This window comes from Symphodus melops (assembly GCF_947650265.1).
Source record: "Symphodus melops genome assembly, chromosome: 20".
Taxonomy (NCBI): Eukaryota; Metazoa; Chordata; class Actinopteri; order Labriformes; family Labridae; genus Symphodus; species Symphodus melops.
Genome location: NC_136710.1, coordinates 4,198,175 through 4,222,384, shown reverse-complemented (window position 1 = coordinate 4,222,384; position 24,210 = coordinate 4,198,175). Strand labels below are relative to the sequence as shown.

The following is a 24,210-nucleotide window of genomic DNA, read 5'->3' as shown; positions in this document are numbered from 1 at the left end:
ATTTAGTGGCATACAGCATAGTGTGGACACTATACTGTCTGCACAGGTTTTTTTTTTTCTTTTGCATGACTGGGGAATTCATGCAAATAGAGACCTTTTACTAACTGATGCGTGTGTGTGTGTGTGTGTGTGTGTGTGTGTGTGTGTGTGTGTGTGGGCGTATGTGGTTGAAGAGAAAGAAACAGGAAACAAAGACAGGAGAGCAACAACATGTGCAACATGTGGTGGAAACACAAACCTCATCCAGGGCCAAAGAGACAGATCAACAAAGAGAGGGCTGGAAAAAAGGAAGATGGAGGTGAACTAAGGAGGGGGCCTTCCGACCGGTCGGCCCACATTACGCCATGTGCTTCTCTCTCTCTCCTTCCTCCATTCCTCCTCCTTCATTGTCTATGTACGGCCTCCTCTCTCCTCCGTCTTTGTCTGCTTCTTTCTTTCCTCCTTCTTTTTGTAGATTAACAGTTTGTCCCCTTCCCTTTCCCCCCTCTCTCTCTCTCTTTTCTCCTTCTCCCTCTGTTCTCGACTCCCTCTCAGTGACCGCTGTGATGACCTTTGTGACACAGTTTTCCTAAAACTCTCTCCAGTCTTAAAACAAAATATGGGAGTCCTTGGTTTCTGTCAGCTTAACAAGGTCACATTCTTTCACACATACATGAAGAGGGTCAAATAGGGTGCACGTGAAAATGAAGCTGCAAAAAGCAAGCCATACTGTACACAATCGGCCAATTATTACATTTTTTTTAAAATCATGAGGCTGACTCGTTCCATCAGATTTTGTAGCATCTAATAAGGACGAAGAAAATCTGTCTTTTTACAATCATTTGGTTGATCGTGTCAAACATAAACCAATAAATCGGTTTGTTATTGAAGGCCAGGATCTTACCTACCATCACACAGTACTTGTATTGTAAGTTCAGTTCTCTAAGACAAAGACAAGACCAAGACATGTTGGGATTGACCGAGTCAAGACCGAGACAAGCACCAGACCATAAACATCAATGAAATATCATCAACTTGTGTGCAGGTGGCGTGTCACTCACTTAAACCGTAACACCGGGGAATGATGCATGAAGAGACGTTTCTTTCTTATAACAGGAATGACTTGGAAAAATAATCAATGAATGGTGGTCTTGACTGGTCTTGATTTAAAATCCAGAGTCCGCCCAGTCTGACGTCGAGACAAGACAGAGTAAAAATGCTTTCGATTTCGAGATCGAGACCTTCAAAAAGTGGTCCAGAGACTAGTCTAGTTTCTATCTGATCAGAGATGTTCAATAATTCAAATCCTACCCTGAAAGTTCTCTCCTGTTAGAGAACACAAGCCCTGAACCTGAAACAACAACCATGCAAATCAAATATCGTTCAGACACCTGTGATTGGGTCCCGAAGCAACGAGTTCCTCTAAAGGTTGCTGGTCTCCGTGGACAGATCCTGTGGTGAAAATGCAGCTTTTGTTTAGCTCTTCAGAAACTCCACAACAATATTGACGTGTTTGTTTCTCTTCGACGAGCTGCTTTGTGACTTCAGGTGAAGCTCCCACCCAGGAAGCCGAGGTTGACCCCGACCCGACAGGAGACACGTCCCTGCAAAAGATTCTCCCCCGAGAGGTAAACACACTCGTATAATATGGGCCCCCATGGATGCAGGGCCTCATCTCTCCAGATGATGGGAGCCCCAAACTCTGCAGGACAGGAGAGGGTGTTGAAGGAGAACAACACCCCCTGGCAGCTCGGAGGGGCCCCCACAGATTGATGTGCTTGTGAAACCTGCCGGGCCAAATATTGCACAGCGCTCAGTTTATTGTGCGGTGCGTCCCAGCTGCAGATTCATGCGTCTGAGGCCCTCCTGCAGACTCTCATCTGAACATACGGTAAATTTAACCCCAGCAAAAACAGAGTTAAAGGTCAGGCTTTGAATGACAAGTTGGCCTTTAGAATAAAAAAAAGACTCTTTTAAGCTTCTATAGGGGTACAGACTAACTCTATGGGGAGTTTGACCATAGATTTTATTATAGTGGTACATGTAACAGAGGGGGGGTTAAATGTATAACAGGAACATACCTGTATGTAAGGAGCATGTACAGACTGAATTACTTATGTATATAATAAATATATGTAATATAATAATATAATATGTAATATAAGTTTAAGAAGTGTTTAATTACGGTTTTAAATGAAAATATAGCAACAATGAAAGCAGTTTGAAGGACTCAATGACATCATACAAGAACAAACATCATCAACATCAATCATCAAGTCATCAGGAAAGGAAAGCCCTCATTGGTATGGATTGACCTTGTATTCAGAGTGTAAACACCTAATTTCACCTCAGGGGATCAATAAAGAAAAATAAATTTAAAAAATCAAGAATTCATTTTAATTTTAAGAGCGGCCGTCATTACATTTTTCTGTCCAATGGCAACAACTTCATCTTCTCTTCAAAGCCCAAGTAGTAACATTTGTTTTCAATGAGCGTAGGTCATTTATATACATTAACACCATGTTTATCTGTAAACAAAAAGAACATCTGAAGTGTTGCAAGTCAATACTGACATCTAATTAGAACACGTCTCTCCATAGAGTCTCCATCTTTATAAATGTATTGAGCCAGTTTAAATGAATTTACGGTGCATCATCCAATTTTCACAAGACAAAAAGCTTCGTTATCTCAAAATAATAAGAAATCCATTGTGATTGGAAAAACAACGTTGTCATTCAGAGAAAAGGAAGAAGTAGCCACAATCCAGAGAAAACAACTGAAATGGCGGGGAAATTTTGTTTACAATGTAGGTTATTTCATAAGCATGCTAGTTTTTTGAAAATTACCAACCCTGTCTGTAATCAATACGAAGGCCTCACATTTCTGAAGGATTTTGCACTTAAAGAATGGGTTAGGGTAACTCCCAACGTGAGCTTTTCTCGAATGAAATGGAGTAGAATTAAAGAGGATAATGGACACACTTAAAGACTGTGACACAAAGGAGCTTTAAATATTGTAAAATACTTTTATTTCTGCACAACAGAGAAGAAAGTTAAAACGCAGTCCTCCACAGGTCCGGTGCTTCAGACTGATATTTGTTACTTTTCTGAATTAATTCATCCTCTGTGCTGTCCATTCACAGCAGGCCCATGTGTACTCGCCTATACACCATCGAGCCCCACAACCCCAAACCCCCCCCTCCCCACCGCCCCGGCCCCACCCTGCAGGCGGACATGGCACAGCCTCAGAGAGATGCACCGACATTACACATTCAGCGTGCGGTGCGGTGGCCAACGCAGAACTGCAGGGAGCCAAGCGCACAAGAAAAGAGCCCAGTTTTCTTTTTATCTCTTTGATTTGTAAAAACCTCCGTTACAGTGCCACGACTTCCCTGCTTGTATCTTATAACCATCAAACATTTACATGAGAAAGTTGACAAAGGCTGAAACAGCGGAGGAGGCCTCGCAACAAAGAGGCCCATTTATGTTGTACAGTGAGGGAGAGACTCGGAGAGGGAGGGTAGGAGGAGAAGCTGGGAGGAGAGTTGAATTAATGAATTAAAAATGTCGTGAAACAGCGGCTGGGGGAATAGTTTGGGGTTTATATAGAGAGGCCTTCAGGGGGGGTCCAGGAGGAGTGGACATCGCCGGCTTCTTTAACTTCTCTCCGTCCGAGCTCTCAGACAGGGATCCCTCTCCGCTCCACATGAGAGAAGAAGCGCTCATCTGATTACATAATGATCCAGTGACAGTGAGCCAGAACCGGTACTTCCAGTACCAGTGTACTGGGAGACGCTCACTGACCACTGGCCTTTTTTTTCCTTCTTCTCCGTTTAAATTTTCTCTGACTCTTTTTCTCTTTCTAGATTTTTTTTTTAACAATGGCGTTGAGGGACTGCAGAAGAAAACAATGCAAACAATGTGATGTCAGAGTGTGAGGTGGTTTGAAACATGCTTGAGCTGTCAACAAATGCGTGTAATTCAAAACTGTGAAATCCATTTTTTCCATTTTTTTTGTACCGTATCTGTTTTTTTCACGTCTGCCGGACAGTGAAATTACTCCAATTTTCAGGTTGCCAGTCTGAGGTCGAAGTGAACTTCTGTGTTTGGTCAACAGAAAGGTAAGAGGCACTGAAACATTGTAAAATCAATCATGTACATTTCTTGCAAAGTATTGATTTACTTATTTTAAGTTATCAATCCTCGGCAGCTTCAGTTTCATCAAATGCTTTCAAACTAAAATATATAAACAACCTTCTGTTAAGTATTTGGGTTGAATCTTTTCTCATGCGCCACTGTATCTTGTATTTTTATTATTTTTTGTTATTTTCCTTTAATACTGCACTGGGAATACTCCTCTAACCTCCCGATATATATTTCTGTAAAATGTTGGTTTCTTTAACTTTCCCGCTATACGGGTTGTGGGGAATGATCAAAGCAGACAAACTGTCTATGATTGGTTGAGGTCAAAATTCAAACAGGTCTTGTCGCGTCTATCATGCTGTGTTTACACTGCGGAGGGATATTTATGACAGAAACAATGGTGAATTCTTAACAGCTGCTTGACTTACAAATAAAGAGAGAACAACATTCACGCTTGAGACACTGCTACACAAGAATATGAAATGTAATGTTTTAATACAGAAATTAAAATATAAGAGGCTTTAAACAAATCACAGTAGGGAGAACAGTTCTTTGGACTCAAAACACACAGAAAGTCTCGGCTCGGAAACCTTCAGTCAAAACAAATCACGTCTTCTCATTGAGGAAACCTCATCAGCACATCAGCGGTAGTAGACCGAGTCAGATTTACAGCAAGACATTTGGCTCCCAGAAGTCAGACTTAAATTACAGCCCAGTAACAAACAGCTGCTCTGTGTGCTCCCATTGTTTCATGTAGGTCAATGTTGTAACTCTTTAACTACTAATTCTGGATTGAGGAAGAGGAGACGAGTGGCAAAGGGATATTTTTAGGTGGTTGTTTGGACAGACGGCTGGATACAGACACATGGAGATGAACCAGGATGGTTACTGGTTCCATTAAACTATCTGTTGTTATATTCCTAATTAGGATGTTAACCATGTAAAAGCCACAGTTCAAATACACTAGAAGTGAAAGTTGCACATTAGTACTTCAACTTTATTCAAGTGTTTTATATGCAATACATAAAATGCAATGTGTGCCTAGAAAAAAAAACTGTCAAAAAGTCAATGAAGCGCTTAGTTTCATTCAGTTTATTTATTCAATCACACGTTGTCCAATCTGAGGTCCGAACATTACCATTTTTCTAAAAATAAATTGAAATGGTTGAAAAATCGAAGAAATTTAAGTTGCTATTTTTCATGAAGGAATAGTTTGTGCGTCCTGAGGTTCATCAGTTGAGAACCATTTTAATTCCTGTTCATAAAACTATGAATGATTGCAGCTCATCTTTCCAATTTTGACAGTGCTTGGTGCAATTTCAGTTTAGAAAACCATTTTTGCCTTCATTCTGTGTTTAGATGGCACAAAATACCGATTGCATTATTTCAATGATACTGACACCTTCATGCACCCAAAACGTTTCTCTTCAAAGAGTAATTTAAGAACAAATCTTGGTAAATTATGAAGCTAATATCACATTCTTATGTTAAAACATGTTTAAGTCGTATTTTTGGGCCTTTCAACCAGATTTTTTGAAGCTCTTAATATTCTCGGAGATGCTACATCTTGGCACGCTCCCAAATAAGGTTAGATCCTCTTCTTCCCAAGCTGCTCCTGACAATAGGTGTTTTCAGATCTTACAGTTCTGGGGACTTTTCCAAGAGGAGCAATCTCCAACAGAGTTCCCTGAGAACTACACACCATGGGGACTTTTCTCTGTCTGCATTCTTACCACTGTGGTACCTACTCTGAAGCAGGAGCTAAAAAAAGGTTCCACTAAACGGGGTTCCAAGAACTAAAATAGTTTATAGATCCTATAAGACTGAGAAAAGGTTCCCAACAGTTCCTCGAACTATGAGGAAGTTCCTGCGGTCAGAAAAGGTCTAATACATGCTTTAAATGTTGTCTTCTTGCTTTTGTTTTACATAGAATAATCAATGTAACACACAGCTGCCATGCACAAGTAAGCTAGTTTTGGTAGGTGTAAGCTAGTTAATACACTTTACACCCCTGATAGTCTTTTTATAAATTACAGTAATATTTGTGATTGACTTGTTGGTATAAGATCAGATGTCCTTCTGAAATATATGTTGATGTGTTTTATGACGGATGTATGAGATCTGCATTAGTTATTCATATTACATTAGCTAGCGATAGCACAGATAACCAAGATTCTTGATTGGAGTAAAGATGTTCAAAACGCGCTAAAGAGAAGCTCTCTTTGTCAATGAAATTGTCTCAAGTCATTCACTGCATACATATAGAGACCCATTGACAAAACAGTGTCTCATTTGTATAACAGTGTGCACTGCTTAGTTTGGCTGGGAAAAGTTTGTGGTTTTCTCGTCTTGTGTTGGCTGAGCAGATGCCTTCTTGGCGTGAACTATGTTGATGTTTAGACAATCCTTTCAGTCCAGCGCGGAGGCCACTGTGGCATGGACACTGGTCACAGCCATTCAGGCTTTGTTGGACTGAGTCTTTTCAGTGCAGTGTACCGGCTGCAGGGAGTTCTTTATGGCGGTAGATATTGCACAGGGAGAACTGGCTGGAAGGGATTATTTTCTCCTCTGGAATACTAATGACCGTCTTTTGTCACCAATCTATTTCCTCCACTTTTACCCAAAGTACCCCTTCCTCTCTCCTTCACCATCCATTTCCCTCCCTCTTCCTTTTTCACTCCTTTTGTCACCCGAAACCAATTTACCTTCTCCTCTTCCTCCCATCTCGGCCTCCTCAAAATGTCAAGCACTGCATACTCACACATGATCAAACGCAGTTGCTAACACACACACACACACACACACACACACTTTACGCTCCGTACCGTTCTCCTATGCCTGTCTAACTTGTTCTCTTTTTCACTCACTCGCTCATCCAGTCGTATTTTTCAATGGTGGCTTTTGTCCCTTTCATCTCTTTGAAAACAAAGGATTCTTGTGCACACAGGACAGAGGGAAGGAGAGGGATGGAGAGCCGGACAGAGAGGAAGAGATCTCTAACCTTGAGTATGGCTGTCAAATGAGTTGAAAAAGTCATCTAACAAGAGAGGGAGTTTTTTTTTTTGTCTCAGTGAGACTGATGCACTTAACAAATATTGTTTTGGCTATATTAACATTGATATAACTTACAACTATAAACTAGAACTCGAAATGGTATAAAGTCTTCAAGTATAACATCAAAATGATCATGGTTTGGTTTTATTTTACGTTTTATGTCAGAGCTTTGCGTTCTGTTTTATTCATTTCCTCGTGTTGCCTCGTAGTTTTTATTCTGCAGGTTTCTAGTCTTCCAACTACTCAAATACCACTGTATGTCCCCATTCAAATACATGTAATCCATTCATATGCTCCCGCACCAATGTCTGTGCACCAGTGATCAAATTGGGATTGTATCTTACCCCAGGATACTTCAACATGTGCTCATGAAAAGCCAGGTATCAAACTATAGAGAGTCTTATACTGTACATGAAAGACACACTTTACCTCTAGTCCACAGCATCCCCAACTTATGTCACCATATTTGTTTAACACATTTAAATAAAACTGGACTTGTGGAAGTAAATGCTTAGGAAATGCTTCCCCACTGGTAAACATTAATAATAATAAGGGGAAATTAATTTGCGAGACTTTACAAGTTGATAATGTTATTCTTTTGTTGATACACAGATTTATATCTTCAATACTGAACAGGTTTGCTATAGACTGAGTGATAGACTTGGCAGACGTTCTGAACTACTGGTTTAGGTTTTTGTCATGTTTTAAGTTACTACCGAAGATGAAGACAAACCGACCATAACTTGCCATATGTAAGCCTATTGTAGAAGCTATTGCTAGCTTCTACATGTTGTCTGTAAGGTGACAGCTTTGAAAACCAAACATTCCTCTGGACAAAAACGGTATTGTATCATTTTCCAGCTGTTTAAAAGGTCTATACAACCAATACATGAGCATTTGTGTTTACTGTACGTGTAGGCAGGAGCTTTGCAGGGTTCAGAGTTCAGCTGGAGATGGACACGGCCAATCACATGTGCCTCCTGTTGACCCCGCCTCCCTCCTTTCTCTCCCCCTCCACATCTTAGTATTCAGAGCACAGACATCAACAACAGATCTCTATTCATTCACTCAGTGTGAGCTCTAGCATGGAGGGAGGAGAGAGAAGGGTCAGAAAGGACAGGAAAGGACAGAGCATATCAGATCGCCCTGCTTCTTTGGCTTTTGTTTGTGTTGTGTTTTTTGGTTTTGTTGTCTTCACTCCGGAAAGCAGAGGCAGTTAGAAACAAAAGGGTCTATTTAGTCTACAGTGAGTGAGTGAGAGTGCGAGTGAGTGACCGCGAAAAGAAGTGGACGAAGAGAAACTGAAGCTCAGTTAAGGGGAGAACTGCTAAGGGTGTAAAAGGAACAACTCACATAGTGACAATAAGTGTCCATGGCACCCAAGGGTTGGATAATGGGCTACCATTGTGGTAATGCAATGTGCTTACTCTTTGACATCCACTAACACTTCACCACCATTCTCTGAAAAGGGTATCTCGTGACTCTTCTCAAATGACCGAGGATGTAGCTGTGTTAGCAAACAGTCCTTCATCCGAGGTGGCCGTATGAGGTATTAAAATGTTTTAAAAAATGAAAAACCAAAACTAAGTAGCCAATCTTTCCCAAACCTTGTGTGTAGTTGTGCAAAGAATCTAAGCAGAGCAGAGGCCTCAACTTTGGTAACATGTCCACGCCTCTATAAGCATCACACGTCTGTGCTTTTTCTTGGTGATATTTGAAATACCATGCATTCATCCAAATAGCAAAAATGCTAACAAGTAGCTAACAGGTCAGCTCAATGATGACTTTGAAGTGCCTTGACTCAGTAAAGTATATTTCTTGTAAGATGCAAGTCAGGCAAAGGCATTGACATTGATTGACAAAGCCTATTGAGCAGTAGGCAGCCGGGTTTGTCTCATAGATCCTAAGTGGTGTTAAAGGCTTTGTGCAGGTCATTTATGCATTTTTCCTAAATCTAACTAGAAGAACCATGCCCTCATTGACACTGTTACAGATGGACAGGGATTTTACGCCACAGCTAAAAATAAAAAACAACAATTTTAAACAATGAACATCTGCTGCAAAATAAAGGTTTCTATTCAAGCAAAAGCAGGCCAAAAAGAAAAGGGTCGACTATAAAATCAGTTTCACCAAAATGGAAAGGTTAGTTCAGTAAGAGATCTCAAGCTTTTTTTTAATTCAAAGTATAAGACTTTCCTTTGGTGTTCTTTTCCACGTGGGATAACAGCCACAAGTGTCTCGTCATCTCAATTCAGTAGCTGTCTTGTGTAACCAACACGTGAATGAGCCTGCACATTGGGGCTTTTAATTTGAAAGAGCAGCTGTGCCTTCATGCTTGAAAGAGGGCTTTTATTTTGACAAGGCCAGCTGCCTCCAGTGAAAGGAGAAAAGGGGCTTAAATGGACCACTGTGGACAGCCAGAACACTGTCAAGTTACAAAATGTGCTTCTAATCCCCTTCTTCTTCTTCTTCTTCTCGCCCCACATGTTCAACCACATTATTTTTCTCATTCATCTGGTTCTAAAATGTTCTGTTTTTTATACTTTACACGCTTCCTGCACCTTTTCATTAATAATCACCTGCTGTTTGCTTGATGTAACTGTCTATAGAACTGGTGGCCTTCTTGCTCGCTCTCTTACCTCTCTTTGTCTTTTCACGTATGTGTCCTTTACCCACTCGTCTTTAACTTACCTCCTGTTGTCTCTTCTTTCTGTCTCCAACCCCCTGTAGCACCAGCCATGACCTCAGCCACGCCACCCTCCTCTGAGGGCTCTTCTCCTCAGAAAGTGTGCCACTCCCAGACACAGACTGACATCACCAAGCCCCTTCTGGGCTCCACAGCTGGGACTACAGGTGCTGTTTCAGGTGCTGGAGGAAAAGAAGCTGCAGGGCCCAATGCTCTTCGAAGGAGGCGCAGAGTCCTCTCCAAAGATGGACGAAGTAATGTACGCATTGAGCACGTTACCGGACGTGGGGCGCTGTACCTACGGGACCTCTGGACAACTTTCTTGGACATGCAATGGCGCTACAAGTTCTTTCTCTTCTCTGCCACATTTGCTGGGACCTGGTTTGTGTTCGGAGTGCTTTGGTACCTGGTGGCAATGGTACATGGAGATCTCCTAGGTAAGGAGGATGATGGAGCTTTATCGTTGGCCATCTTTTCATAATGTGTTATCAAATAGGATTGAGAGAGTGTAACACATTTATGAGAGCAATACTGTTGCTGTCTTGTTGTTTTTATAGTCACCTGTCTTTTTCTTCGCAATACTAGTTTAGTGCTAGTCCTATCTCTTTAAAAGACCAGAAAACTAAGTCAAGAAAGAACTCCCTTATCCACGCTCTTTGACTTTCTGTAATTAAATTACCCACAAAGTACAAGAACTTTTTGTGAATGACAAAGAAGACACAGGAAAAAGACCTTACGCAACACTTAGAGAGGAAACCAAGTGTTCCTTGATAATTGTTTTAAACCCCCCCCCAACCCATGATCTTCTGTTCTTTCTCCCTTCCTTCAGAATTTGACCCCCCCTCCAACCACACTCCATGTGTAATGGAGGTGAAGACCCTGACAGGAGCCTTCCTCTTCTCTCTTGAGTCTCAAACCACAATTGGCTATGGTTTCCGGTGCATCACCGAAGAGTGTCCTATGGCCATTATACTGCTCATCTTCCAGCTGGTCATCACCATGGTGATGGAGATCTTTATCACTGGTACCTTTCTCGCTAAGGTAGTCAGTTTTAAGATTGGAGTAAATCAATAAATTGCAATTGAAAGGGGACATATGGATCGTGTACTGTACAGTTGTGTTGTGTTCAACATGGGAATAAGAGGCCGGTTCAAACTAAAGTGCCAGGGCCAAATTTTCTTCCCAGTCCAACGCTGAACTGAACTCAACCCTCATCTAAACAAAGCTTTATGTTATAGCTGTTTATTCTAAATCTTTAAAGGCCTTAATTGTTGGTGCATAAAACCAAATTACTCCTACAAGTTCTTCCTTTACTCATTCAAAAGCTGTCAGCAACTTCTCGGTTATCAGTTAAGTTTACAGATTGTCACCTTGCTGATTATTACAATCTTATCTGCCAAACGCAAGGTTATTTAAACAGTTTCCTCCTCAGTTGTAGTCTAACAATCCTTCCAGACAGAGGAAATGATATGCCCTGTAGATGATTACTTAGGTTTATGTTTATGGTATGTAGAACCAGTAATAATCTTTTTTTTTAACAAAACTTTAACTTGTTATCCTCCTCTTGTAGGTTGCTCGTCCCAAGAAGAGAGGCGAGACTGTCAAGTTTAGTCAACATGCTGTTGTGTCTAATTACGAGGGTCGCCCTTGCCTCATGATCCGTGTGGCCAACATGCGCAAAAGCCTGCTGTTAGGATGCCAGGTAAGGAAGTGACATATGGGCGTCTTTGGAGATTTCCCCCAATAGTATTAAATATAGTTGAAACATCTATTGTTTTTGATACAGGTTACACCCCCTCTTAGTGACTGAGCATGTCAATTAATACCATACTTATATATAGGATATTGGCCATTGCAGGTATTAAACCTGAGGCCTTTTGGTTACAGGATACCTTCTGCTACCTCTTGGCTTCATTTACTGACTCCATCTTGGCTCCCAGGTGACGGGGAAGTTGCTACAGACGTCCTTGACAAAGGAGGGTGAGACAGTGCGGTTGGACCAGCGCAATGTACCTTTCCAGGTGGATACTTCCAGTGACAGCCCCTTCCTCATCATCCCCCTGACTTTCTACCACATCATCGATGACAACAGCCCCCTCAGGGCCTGGGCAGCTAAAGGTAGATCATGGCTATCATTTTAAGTTCATTGGCTGGTTCACTTATTCTTATGTGTCACAAAAAGTGTGCACAATAAAACTGTAGTTCATCAGTTTGTAGAAACTAAAATAAGACGAAATGACCAGCTATAGGGTCATGTTATACACCACAAAACAAATATGTCTTGAGAATAACTGTATATACAGTACATTCAGTTGAGTATGGGTCTGTAGGTGTGATGGTATTTACGGTCATGTGCTGCATGCTTGCCTGCCTCTAACTGTCTAGAGTTGGGCTGGTTTGGCGCTGAAGGAGAGGGTTTCATTCTGGCTGGAATGTGTGTGAGAGAGAGCAGAGACACCCCTCATTAGAGCACAATGCTGTACAGTCTGGGGTGCTGACACGAAGCCTGCGCAGATCCACTTACAGCCGCACAGACCTCTTAGCACTACGGTCTCAAAGACATCAGCGCTGATAGGCTCTGATAGCTGCATTATTTACACTCACAAATCTTTTCATGGCTTCATGTGACACATGTGGTTCCTGTTTTATTATCAGTTCCTTTCCTTATTCCTTCTAATAACAGAACTTTTGTCATTGTGACATCCCTTACAGTCAACTTTCTGATCAGACTTTCTTAATGATTATTGAACTTCCTGTAATTTCAACATTCCATTTATAAGGGACAAAATTACAGCACTCATTATTTTGTAAAAAAGTAATCCCTAATCTGAGAGCCAACTGTAATAGTAGCCATATTTACTGACAGGCATCAAGCATTGCTTTATCAAGAGAGTTTCCTGTCAAGAACTGAAGACATCCTGTCCTATCTCAAAATCTGCAGATCTATGTGTGTAAGGGAGTGTGACATGTGACATCAACCGTATCACCTAAAAACTAAAACATTGTTGTGGATGCTTTGTGAAACGCAAGGGATATGTATACATTGTACGTCAATTATTTCTCACATAAATGTTTACTTCAATTTGATGAAACATTTGGCCCTTAACTACTTTTAAAGTATTTCATGTACAAATAGATCAGTCACTTGAAAGTATTTGAAGTTAGATTGGTCTCCTTTATAGACACAATTCTGCAGTTCTTGTTCACTACTCTCATGATCAAGCCCACTGTGGTTTTGCCGAAGTGTACAGCTCCCAACAAAGACAACAATAATATTAAAAAAAAACACTAAAGAGAAACTTAAGTGACAAAACAATGTGAATGTTCTTGGCATATGTGAAGCTCAGAATAATGAGGCCAGGATGTGGGGGAGGGTGTATAGGTGAGGTGTCAACCAGATGCTAATGATTGCACTGACTGTGGAAAAAAAACAACAGATTTGAATACCTTTTACTGTCTATGAGTTATAAAAAAAACTTCCTGTGGCTGAAAAAATGCTCGGCGTTTGAGAAAGCTTTAGCTTGCTCAAGGAAGATAAGAATACAGCACATACCTCTGGTTGCTAATAAATAGTGACTAATTTAGCTACATGAATAAGTCACTGTTTATTGGATTCATCTGAACATCAAAACCAACCCCAAAAACAGAACAAGTTAAACAAAATGACAGCCATGCGCTACAGGCTGTCTGCGGCTGGAGTATGGTTTTGCTAACTGCTAACACTGTTAGGCTAACATGCCTTCACTGCTAAATATGGCAGAGCTGATGAAGTTAAGGAAAGGTACAGATTTTATGGTGGTGGGCCCGCAACAGTGAAACCGTAACACCATAACTCTCCTGGTAGCTTTTTAGCTGCAGCACTGTTCCAGGAACACAGTTTTTCCTTTGAATAAAGTTTTCGTTACTAGTTGGAGCACTTTCACATTTCAAATCTACACAGTTCACCTTTAACCTCTTGCGACGTCCTTCTTTATACCGGGAGAAAAGTTTAATGGATGCCCTTTCAGTAGTTAGAGCTATTTCATACCGAAGCGGTTAACCACTGATCCAACAGCTAACCCTGCCATCACCATATGGAGCCCTGCTGCTAAAGATGCTAGTAGGAATCATAACAGAAATGCAAAGGGATCTCTTTGAACCGCCTACAAGAAATTGAAATAGAGAATCCCTCAAGTTTCTCCAAGTGTCAGAGCAGTTGCGAAACATGGTGTTTTTACTCTATTGGGAGCGTAACTGGGTCTGGGTTAGGGGAGGGACTGTTTGGACAGATGACAGTCTACTGAGTGAGGCCTGTTGATGCAGGTGTGTGATTGTTTGAGTGCATGTCTTCAAGTGTGTCCTTTGTGATATTGGGGTTTGTGTGTAGATGAATGACAAGAATATTCTGCATAGTCAAACATTCCGATTGGATAATTTTCAACATGCTCACTATATTTCTCTTTGTATAGTTTCCAACACACGGCAGCTTTTACTCTAGTGTGTGTTCTCTCAAGTTTCAGGGGTCAGTTCTGTTTGTGTTTGTGTCTGCTAAATCCGGTCTAGTGTTTGTGGAGAGTCTGCAAGTGGAATGTTTCTAATGTTTTGGAAATTTCAGGATGTGTGTATAATTGTATGTGTGTTTTTGCACGTTTATTTGTTTTTTACTTAAAAACAAAACAGAAAAAACGTTTAATATTTATGCCTTTTTTAGACTTAACTCTTGTTTATTTGTTATGGGCTGCATGGTCACAGATAAATACTCATTAAGATTGATCAATAGGATTGATTTGTAAAAAAATGTTTTTTTTGCATATAAATTCTCTTTTCTTCTCTAGGTGGTGGTTGGACAGACCCCGAGCTGGCCGATTTTGAGCTGCTGGTGATCATGAGCGCCACTGTTGAGCCGACCTCCGCCACCTGTCAGGTTCGAACATCCTACCTTCCTGATGAGATCCTTTGGGGCTATGAATTTCCCCCCGTGGTCTCCCTGTCTCCCTCAGGAAAATATGTGGCCGATTTTGCCTTCTTCGACAAAGTGGCCAAAACCAAAACGCCGCCCCTTTTCAAGCAGGCCCTTCCACCGAGCCCGCCATCACAGGCATCCCGTTACCATGGCAAGGGCAAGGAGGATGGGAGAGACCCGGAGAAGATGCGCCTGGAGGAGAGCTACAGAGGGGAAGAGAAAGGGCGAGAAAGGGGGCGGATCAGAGATAGCAGCCCACTAAGTGTGCGTATCAGTAATGTGTGAGCAAGAAAAAGAGGTTGCTGATGTGAAACTAAGATGAGCTGCTCAAAAGAGGAAGAAACTCTAACAGAAAAAACACCACTTGTACATATACAGAACGCCTTCTTCCGGTTGTGGAGATTGAACACCTGGATGCCTTGTCTTTGCACAAACCACACGCTATAACCACAGGCCTGTGTAAAAACAGTGCATGAACTTCAAAGGAGGAAAGTACAGCACAAACTCAACATTTACGAATGCAGAACACAATATCAAGTCCTCTATTGATATATTTTCTAAACGTGATTCATTTTTCATTGTGAAACTGACTTGATTTACTGCAAACACTGAAATAAAATCTTCATCTTATAAGGTCAGATATGAGGACATGGTAAGAAGAATATTTCAACCTGGGTATCTCAAGAAAAGTGTACTCAATTTAAGGAAAATATATTTCAAGGAACCACATCGAATATTCTTTTTCTAGAAAATAGGAAGTTTGCCATCAACAAACAAACTTGATCAGATACGTTATGCAGTGAAGTTGAACTTTTGATATAGATGGTCTTCACTGAATCAAAGTACTGTTTTCTTTCCATTTTTAATAACTTAAATACCTTCAACGGTTTTGGTGATAAAAAAGGAACCTTTTTTTTTATTAACAAAGGATTTTAAAGGAATGTATCATATTTTATGTGCGTGATAGTTTTTAACACTGTTACTTGATGCAATTGGAAATGTTGTGTTCCTCGATATGAATGTCCTTTAATGTTTATTTGAGTATATTAGTTAGTTACATTACTAAACGCACTTTAACTTTAAAAGAAAAGTGGCATTTCACTTAAGGGGAATAACTGAACTAACTTTGATACTAAATGCACTGTGATTAAAAATAAATCTTCATGTTATGTTTGCTCGAAAATGGGTAATTTTTGACTGTTGCAACACTGTTTTTAAGAACCATTTTACATGTCCATGTACAGTGTGTGTGTGTGTGCGTGTTTTAAGTACCTCTGTACAGTGTACAAAATTTGTTTCCGACAATGTACATTTCTTGATATATAACTGCATTTTCAAAATGCCAATTTCTTTTTTTGTCAAGCACAATGTTTGAATGCACACTTCACTTCACCAATTTTACAGCTTTGTTTTTTTCTCATGCTGTTACTAAGTAAGTATTTGTGGATTCTACTGGAACATGACTAACACAAATGTGGATAATAATAATGACATGTTTTGCTTTCTTAATCTAGACAGAAATGTTAAGCAATGCAGCAAAATGAAATCAAACTATGATATTTCTTTGCTCAATTAGAAGGTATTAAAATTGAGGAAGTGAAAAACATGCTTTAAAAAAAATCTGTAATATATTTTATACCAGATGATCTCTTTGACATTTTTACAGAAATTATCTGCTGCTCCAGACAAAGCCAATTGAAAATATATTTTAAAAAAAGCAAAAAGGATCCCATTATCTATTTGTCTGCTGAAAGACTGCTTATTCATACTGAGGAAGCCGACTGTGCCTAATGTATGGATCAATTATTAAACTGAAAGCTTGTTGGCCTGTTTAATAAGCACTTTGTAAGTGGCTCATTTAATAAATGTATTATTCACAACACTAACTTGTATTTTCATCATCTAACTCAGTGGTTCTCAACTGGTTTAGCCTCAGAACCCATCACCAACTCCCTCATAAAAAATTGCAACCCAAGTTTCAGATATTGTTGTTCAATAAGAAATTGTTCAATAAGAAATTGTGCCGTTTGGACCCCAGACAGTACAAAACATGACAGGACTAAGACACAAAACAAAAACAAAGTTTTAAAGCACTTCATAGACTTTTTGACACTTTTTTTTTCTTCATGCAGACACCTGTGACCCACTGAAAAAGCTTCCTAGAAATTATTTTGTAATCTTCAGTCATTCACAGTAAAGTACCTGCGTATATCCTTAGAAGTTTAATGGTCCTATGTATTTCAAGGCAAAAATATATGTTAGGTTAACAGAAAACTACTTAATAAGAACACTACAACCTACAGTATATTAGACAACCTTGTTCAGCGTCACTCCCATTTGCTAACATTTATAATGTTTATAGGCCAGTAATTTATAAGGGTTTATACTCTGCTTATAAGCTCTGCTCACACTTGACCATGCCAATTTTATAGACCCAAAGCCACGTCGTGTACCCCAAGTGGACTACTAAGGTACTTCAGGTAGTTGCAAGAGTGCATTAATAATTCAATTACAGTTTTATGTCCTTTTATGTGCATTTATTATTTTGTTTCAAAAATTGTAAGGTCCAGGCAATGTATTAAAACCTAGCATATTACAATGACTTGGTTGTGGCAAAAAGTAGGTGGGCTATAATTTCAAAATAAAAATAAAAATTAACAAATTTCTGAAAAATAGAATTAAATTTAAAAAAATAAATCAATTTATGTAAAAAGGGTTAACTCTGGTAGGCTAAGAAAATGCAGTTTGGCTCAAATAATCAATAATTAAGAGTTACATGACAGAATTGAACATTTTTAGTTGAAAAAATAGGCTTTTATACTATTAAGTGTTATCCTGTTCGGTGAGTGAGAGCTGAACATGACGTTGTTTAAAGAAGAGGAACATTGACACCATTAGAGTGGACATCCGAAGAGAAGACAAGGGGAAAAAAGGATCAAGGCTGCTTAATTCAGCAGAAAGTTTTAGTCATAACTGTGTCTGTTTAAATTAATGCCGACTGAAAACAAGTACGTCAGTTTTTAGCCGCTAAACTAGCGGGGGTTAATGACCTTTTGAGCCCTTTGCATCACCAGCTAACAGTTTAGCCGGCTAACAGTTTAGCCGGCTAACAGTTTAGCTAGCGCTAGCTAACAGTTTCGCTAGCAGCACCTTATATGTTTGGATGCAAAGGGAGTAGAACTAGCTAGCTGTGGTTAATTCAAGTAATAATAAGTAATAGTTATATTTACTCGCTTGACAAGTAAATATGCAAACAAGTCGAGTTGTGAATTGGACATGCTGTTGGAATTAAGGTAAGAGAGACCACTCATTCCTCTAATGGAGATTAGCATTCACCTGGTCATTTACAGCAACAAGGTCAAAAAGCATTTTTGACTGGAAATTTCATCAGGTGCTACTTAATGAAAATCGATTTCAGCCCCTGCAATGACCTGCTTATTTTGCTGCTGCGAAACTCTCTTCAGGATCCAAAGGTAACTGTAAGTTTAACCTTTTTTACCTGTTATTTGAGATCTAAGTGAATAGTACTTTTAGCCTTGTCATAAAACTGCGGGCTATATTATTGTATGCCTTTGTGCGTTTGTAAGGTTGAAGAATTTGAAGGAAACTTATATTTTTTTGGTGTCGCTTTGATTTTTTTTTTTTTTAGTAGGCTACATGCATTTAAATTTGTTTAACATTAAAATAATGTGTGTGTTTTGACACATCAGTGAACTGTTAGTAATGGAGTGTAGTGTTGATTTGATCAGTTCTCCAGGTTTATCAAGATCTCACAAGGAATTGGAATAGATCTAAGTAACTATAGTCTTAAGTTTTATCTTATTTGGGTTGCAATAATGATAAAGTGGAAATATAATATTATCTTGTAAGTAAACAAGTGTTGTACTTTTATACTGTCTTATACGTATGTGGTTTAGTTAGCTAAATTATCGTTAATGTATAGGCCAGGTTTGAGATTATTGCATAGACAGTTATTTGTGAAGTCAGGTTTTGATCATCCTCACTTTTTTGAGATGGCCATACAGTTAGACACAGCTGTAGGTGGCAGGATGCTAAACTGGTTGAGTTGATGTTCAAAGTAAGAAAAGGCAGTATTGTACACAGAAGTAATTTAGATTAAGTTTTCTGTACCTTAAAAGTTTTAGCTAGGATGAAAATGGGATTTTGGTCACAAAATGGCAGGGCAGACGGAGGGGGGTAGGGAGTTGAACATCTGCTTCAAAATATTTGGTTTCAACACTATGAATAGAATTTTCAGCGTAAATCATCAAACTTCAACTACGGAACTGAAACTTCATTGTAGCCTACCGTCATTTGAAAACTTATATGCCTAAAAAACAGAGCAATGGTAAATGCCACAATCTTTGATCGGTCTGGGTTGTTTTCAATGGAATTATTACACTTTATTCATTGGTAGGAAGGCATTATTGAAAAAGTGACAGCTTTACTTCCTGCCCTCATCAAGATATCTGATGAATGCTGTCTTCGCTTTGCGGCATTCATGGTTTTCTGCATCTGTGAAGCCTGCGTTTAAGGTTCCGCATCCTGTTTATCTACATTGATATTGACAGCGGATTAAGAATGCTGCTGCTTCTGAGTTGTGTTATAATTGCAGGTAAGATCCAACATTTTTATTGCATGCGTAGTCTAAAAATAGTTTTATTATTTAAGCATATTTTGTGTATGGCTTTAAGAAGAAATAAGATATAACTTTATATTGCATTTAGTGTTGTCTTGATTTCTTAAGACAGTTTTTTTTTAAATGTCCTATTTGCATCAATTTGGGAGTTTTTAAAGTTTTAAGTTGATCATCTACCATTATCCATTTTGCTACAAAAGGTTAAAGTTACTCATCATCAGTCCATCCGGCGAAAAATAAGTTAGACAAGGAATTTACTTTACTTTAGACATGAATCATTAGGTAATTGTAGTCACATGTACCTTCTTTTTAAGGCATTATTTGTCTATGTGCTTAAAGACACTTTAAACATCACATTTGTTTCCCAGGTATTGCAGCAAACGGCCCACCAAAGACGCACTACCGAATGAAAAACAGCTCATTATGTCTGCAAGTTGGAAAATCACCACCATATGAAGATGTTCGCTGGAGATTTAATAATGACTTAATTGTTTTTCAGAAAGTGGTCAAAGAAAATTTCAGAGACAAAGTAGATTACAATCCAAACAATCACTCATTGTGTATAAAAAAACTCACTGAAAAAGACAGTGGTGATTATAATGCTGTGATTGTTGATTCCAATATTGAAGAATCAATGGAGACCAACAAATTAATTGTTGAAGGTAAGTTCTATGTACTTTGTCTTTATTTTGATTTTATTTGTTTTATGATTACCTTGGTAGTTCTTTCATTTACAGTATATTCATCCGTTCACAGTATTTTAGTTAAATACCAAGTTTATTGTTTTTAAATGACTTTTTGATCAAAACAGATTTTCTTTTCAATTGGACTTAAAGGTTAGAGTCTAGGTCACGATAAGATCACATGAATATCTATGTAAACTACACAGTTTACAGTGTTTTTCATCGTCGGCCTCCACAATTGTTAATCTCTATTGATGATAACATTTTAAACTGTGTGAAAAGTTTTATTTGTTTCAGTTCAGTCAGCATTGATAGTTTCCTATCATTTTGTTTTTGAAGGGTTTTAAGTCTATTAATAGTCTAACAAAGGTTGTGTGACTCTATCATTTAAGTAGGCCTGCCCAGAAACAATCAGGCCTTTAGAGTCTTTGTACTAACAGTCTCTGAAAATCTTTGACAAAAAACCATGAAGGTATCACCTCTGTGAGAAAAATAACAAAAACACAACCTAACCTTTGAAAAATGTAGAGTATTTTCAAATCTCTGTAGAGTTTACAACATTTTAAAAGGCTTGGCTCCCACCTGTTTGCACAAGTTTGTCTGTTGCCGTGGCGCTAACTCTGTAAGGTCCACAAGAATAGCTTCCGTACATAACTGCACTACACTTTCGCTATTCAGCCTTTGGGTGGGCAGCTTTCTCTCTTTAAGCCATTACACTATTCCAGATTTAAAAAAAAAAAAAAAGTGAGTTGTTTGGTAGCTTTAAAGGTAATCTAAAAAAATCACTTCGTCTCACTCATTTTTATCTCCTCATAGGGTGTGTGTGCCTGCAAGAGACATTTCATGTGCAATATATTGCTATTTGTTACTTGCCCTTTGCTTGCTGATTGATGTATGATGTTTTTATATATGTTGTTTTTTTTGCAGAATGATAGTTGAAATTAGCTCAAGGCTAACTCTGGTAAAATGCATAACATGGTTAAATGTGTTTTAATTGCACATGCTCCCTTACAAATAAAATAAAATTGAATTGAATTGAACCTTTATCTAAATTTGGGGTCCTCAAAGCAATATGTTGTAGGGGCAAAGGAAGATCAGGATAAAAAAAATACATACGGTAGTAAAATAAAACAATGAATTAGCATGCATATAAAATGAAGATCAGCACCATACTTTTTGTTGTTGTCTGTGTGTTTGGTGCACTTGTTTTTGGAGAAATGCTTCATTTGAGGCTTGTGTTGATACAGGTTGTTAAGCATTCCTGCTCCTTGCCACTAGAGGGAACCAGAAACTAGTTAATGGCTTACATTTATCTGCTTGTGTTGCCATTTCAGAAACTGTTCCCAAACCAGATATCAGGATGTCAGTAATAGGTTCCAATGGGTCTGCTGGATTCTGCAACATATCCATCAACTGTTCTGTCCTGGATGAGTGGCTATGGGCTGTTTGTGATGAAGACAGTTGCAGACCTTCTGAGAGATCCTTCAGTAAATTCAACATCACAATTTTTCCTCACAACAGAGCGTTTGTCTGCAGTGGACACAACTATGTCAGCAGAAGCAATGTCTCTGAAAGCCTGCCTACAACATGTAAATATGATGTGATCTTTCCAATAGTCTATTCAATGAGAACAGTTATGTTTTGATGAAGTTCACTATTCTATATATTTTTTTAATGTCTTAATTCTTTGAGAATTTGCTCTAATTTTGATAATTCATTTTATTGCTGTTTCTATTTTCTGACATTTTGTGTTTCCAGGCAATAGCAAACAGACGAATGAACATGTAGAGAAATCATCACCACCCAGTCTGTTAGTAATTGGAATAGCAGTTGCCATAGGTGTAACTCTTTGTGCATTCATTGGCTTTTTGATTAAGATACTCTGTTTGACAGAAAAGAATGGACATCAGGTAAGCTTGGTTAAATATTTAACATAGAAGCAAATCTGTTGCATGTAATTTATGTAAAATGTAAAAAAATGACACTGTTGTCCTTTTTATAAGTAATTTTTTTTTTCAGAAGTTCGCATCTTAAACAAGATGTCAAATTGAGATGTAATCTTGCCATAGTATGTGAAATTATGTTTAATCCACATTTCACTGATTCACAGACATCTACTGCTCAGTTAATACAAAACCAGCCAATCCCAGTCACCCAGTCACAACCTGTGAGCAGAGAGTCAACCTCTTCTTCTAATCAACATGATGTCTCTTATGAAAATGTGGATGCAGCACAGCCAAGCCAGATAAACCATCCAAACAGCCACCCAAAGAAGGAGTTGGGATCAAAGGAAAGTCAGGCAGTGGATACTGTCTACAGTGTTTTACAGTTGCCACATGTGACTAACTCGCTTGGAAACAGTGACAGAGAAAATCAAACAAAAGTAGAGGATACTACTTCAGCTTCATCTGTCACTCTTGGGGAGGCTGCGCAGCCGATGCAAATTGACACAGTGTACAGTGCGTTGCAAAAGCAGCCAATAGATTGATAGCCAGAGAAACATTTAAAAGTTATAAAAGCGTGTCTAAGAGTACAATATAAATTCAAAATTATGACGTGGACATGTGGTATTAAACACCTGATTACACATCATTATGGATTGTTTTGATCCACGTTTTTTAAATAATTTGATGTGATGTATGGGTATGGTATGACTGTTGTTTAAAGGTTATATTAGGGCTCGTTATTTTTGTTGTATTTCTTTTTTTTAATTGTGTTTTAATGACTCAAATGGGATTTTAGGATTAATCTGGTATCCTGGATTTCTTCAGCTGAAACTTATCTGTGTCAATCATGCACATCTATGTTGAGTATTTGAGCCCCACAATCATTCATCTATCTTAATTCCTGCCAGCTCTTGTTTTTAATAATCATGCCTTTTACATTCCCTGAATTTTTATGATCATGGTTTCTTAATACTACATTAAGATTTGGTTTGATAAAAAGTGCACTAAAAATAAAACAATAATATGGATGGGTACCTTATGGATCTGAAATGAATAGTGTATGAATATAAATAGTAAAACTGATCATGGTAAAGGTTAAAAATGAACTACATTGTCTTCATTCTATTTACTGCTAAAATTATTGATTAACAAAAGGGACCTCTTGTGTTTTAAGCTAAATAATGAACAAAATTGTTATTTGCCATTTGAGTTATATGAAGGCCTTTTATTTGCCCAAATTCTGCCTCAGTCTGTTTTATTCTTATTCTGGGCACAGTGAGGCACTGCTTTATCATTGTTCTGATGTGACTGTTAAAAAGTTAGAATAGGGCCTGATTAATGAGGTTTCCAAAATGTGTACATTTTTGGATGCTGCTTTCACCTTCAGCATTCATTCATTGTTAATACTACCTTCAGTAATTAACACTGTGAATTCTGCACAGTGAAAGACGTGCCTCCTGCAGCAGAGCTGTTTAAACGGGAAGTGCTCAGTCAGACTGTACTTGTTACAACACTTCCTGGAAACAGGTGAGTTTTCTTTTGAGTCGTGAGGGTCCCAAGAAACAACTAACCAACGAGTTAGGGTGAGGGTCAGAGCCGCCGTAAAAGCCTCAGGTCAACTGTTCCCCGAGTATACTTTTTTCTGTTAGTGAAAAAACCTGAAAAATAATAATACTTAGCCATGGGCAATAAGCAGTTAGTGTTTCTGGTGTTGTGGGCTTAAAAGAAAACCAGAAACTAGAACTGGGAAAATGTGAACAATTGGGAAAATGTGCATGTTGAGGTTTTGCTTTCTTTTTTTTCACCCTCTGACTGTGGCGTTTGTTTTTTGTGTTTTGAATTACATATACTTTATAAATCCCTAAGAGAAATTCTCATTTTACACTCCCTAATTGAGAAAAGAGGTTGGGGGTTCAGTGCCTTGCCAAAAGGCTTTGGAAGAGCCAGGGCACCTGCAGCTACCAGCCCAACCTCCATATTATGGTCCTACAATGGGACAAGATGTTTTAGACATGGACTCTCATATATTTTATGTTTATTGTATGAAACCATATTGATCTTGTTTATAAAAATACAACACATAAATGTATATCATCTGTATATGGCATAACATACAGCACTTAGAAGACTAGAATTGTT

At 38.7% G+C, this 24,210-nt stretch overlaps 2 protein-coding genes and 1 long non-coding RNA gene across 4 annotated transcripts; all 3 read left to right on the top strand.

Moving 5' to 3' along the window:
- The first annotated feature begins 3,552 nt into the window (after positions 1 to 3,552).
- Positions 3,553 to 16,783, top strand: kcnj10a (potassium inwardly rectifying channel subfamily J member 10a). 2 transcript variants are annotated; one of them, XM_079371468.1, is made up of 7 exons: positions 3,553 to 4,099; positions 7,052 to 7,127; positions 9,906 to 10,298; positions 10,691 to 10,902; positions 11,432 to 11,563; positions 11,802 to 11,979; positions 14,676 to 16,783. In XM_079371468.1, the coding sequence occupies exons 2-7, from the start codon at positions 7,088 to 7,090 to the stop codon at positions 15,086 to 15,088; spliced, it is 1,368 nt and encodes a 455-aa protein (XP_079227594.1). In that variant the 5' UTR covers positions 3,553 to 4,099; positions 7,052 to 7,087; the 3' UTR covers positions 15,089 to 16,783. The 2 variants fall into 2 exon arrangements, with proteins under 2 accessions (XP_079227594.1, XP_079227595.1); XM_079371469.1 differs by lacking the exon at positions 7,052 to 7,127 and having other exon boundaries at positions 3,555 to 4,099; positions 14,676 to 16,782.
- A 1,659-nt stretch (positions 16,784 to 18,442) lies between these two features.
- On the top strand, positions 18,443 to 23,084 carry LOC306841538 (uncharacterized protein). Its single transcript, XM_079371471.1, has 6 exons — positions 18,443 to 19,151; positions 19,269 to 19,418; positions 19,811 to 20,104; positions 21,460 to 21,714; positions 21,884 to 22,035; positions 22,236 to 23,084. The coding sequence occupies exons 2-6, from the start codon at positions 19,385 to 19,387 to the stop codon at positions 22,611 to 22,613; spliced, it is 1,113 nt and encodes a 370-aa protein (XP_079227597.1). The 5' UTR covers positions 18,443 to 19,151; positions 19,269 to 19,384; the 3' UTR covers positions 22,614 to 23,084.
- A 228-nt stretch (positions 23,085 to 23,312) lies between these two features.
- Positions 23,313 to 24,205, top strand: LOC306841541. The gene is made up of 2 exons (XR_013781545.1): positions 23,313 to 23,623; positions 24,013 to 24,205. It is a non-coding gene; the product is annotated as an uncharacterized lncRNA (long non-coding RNA).
- Positions 24,206 to 24,210: the final 5 nt, after the last annotated feature.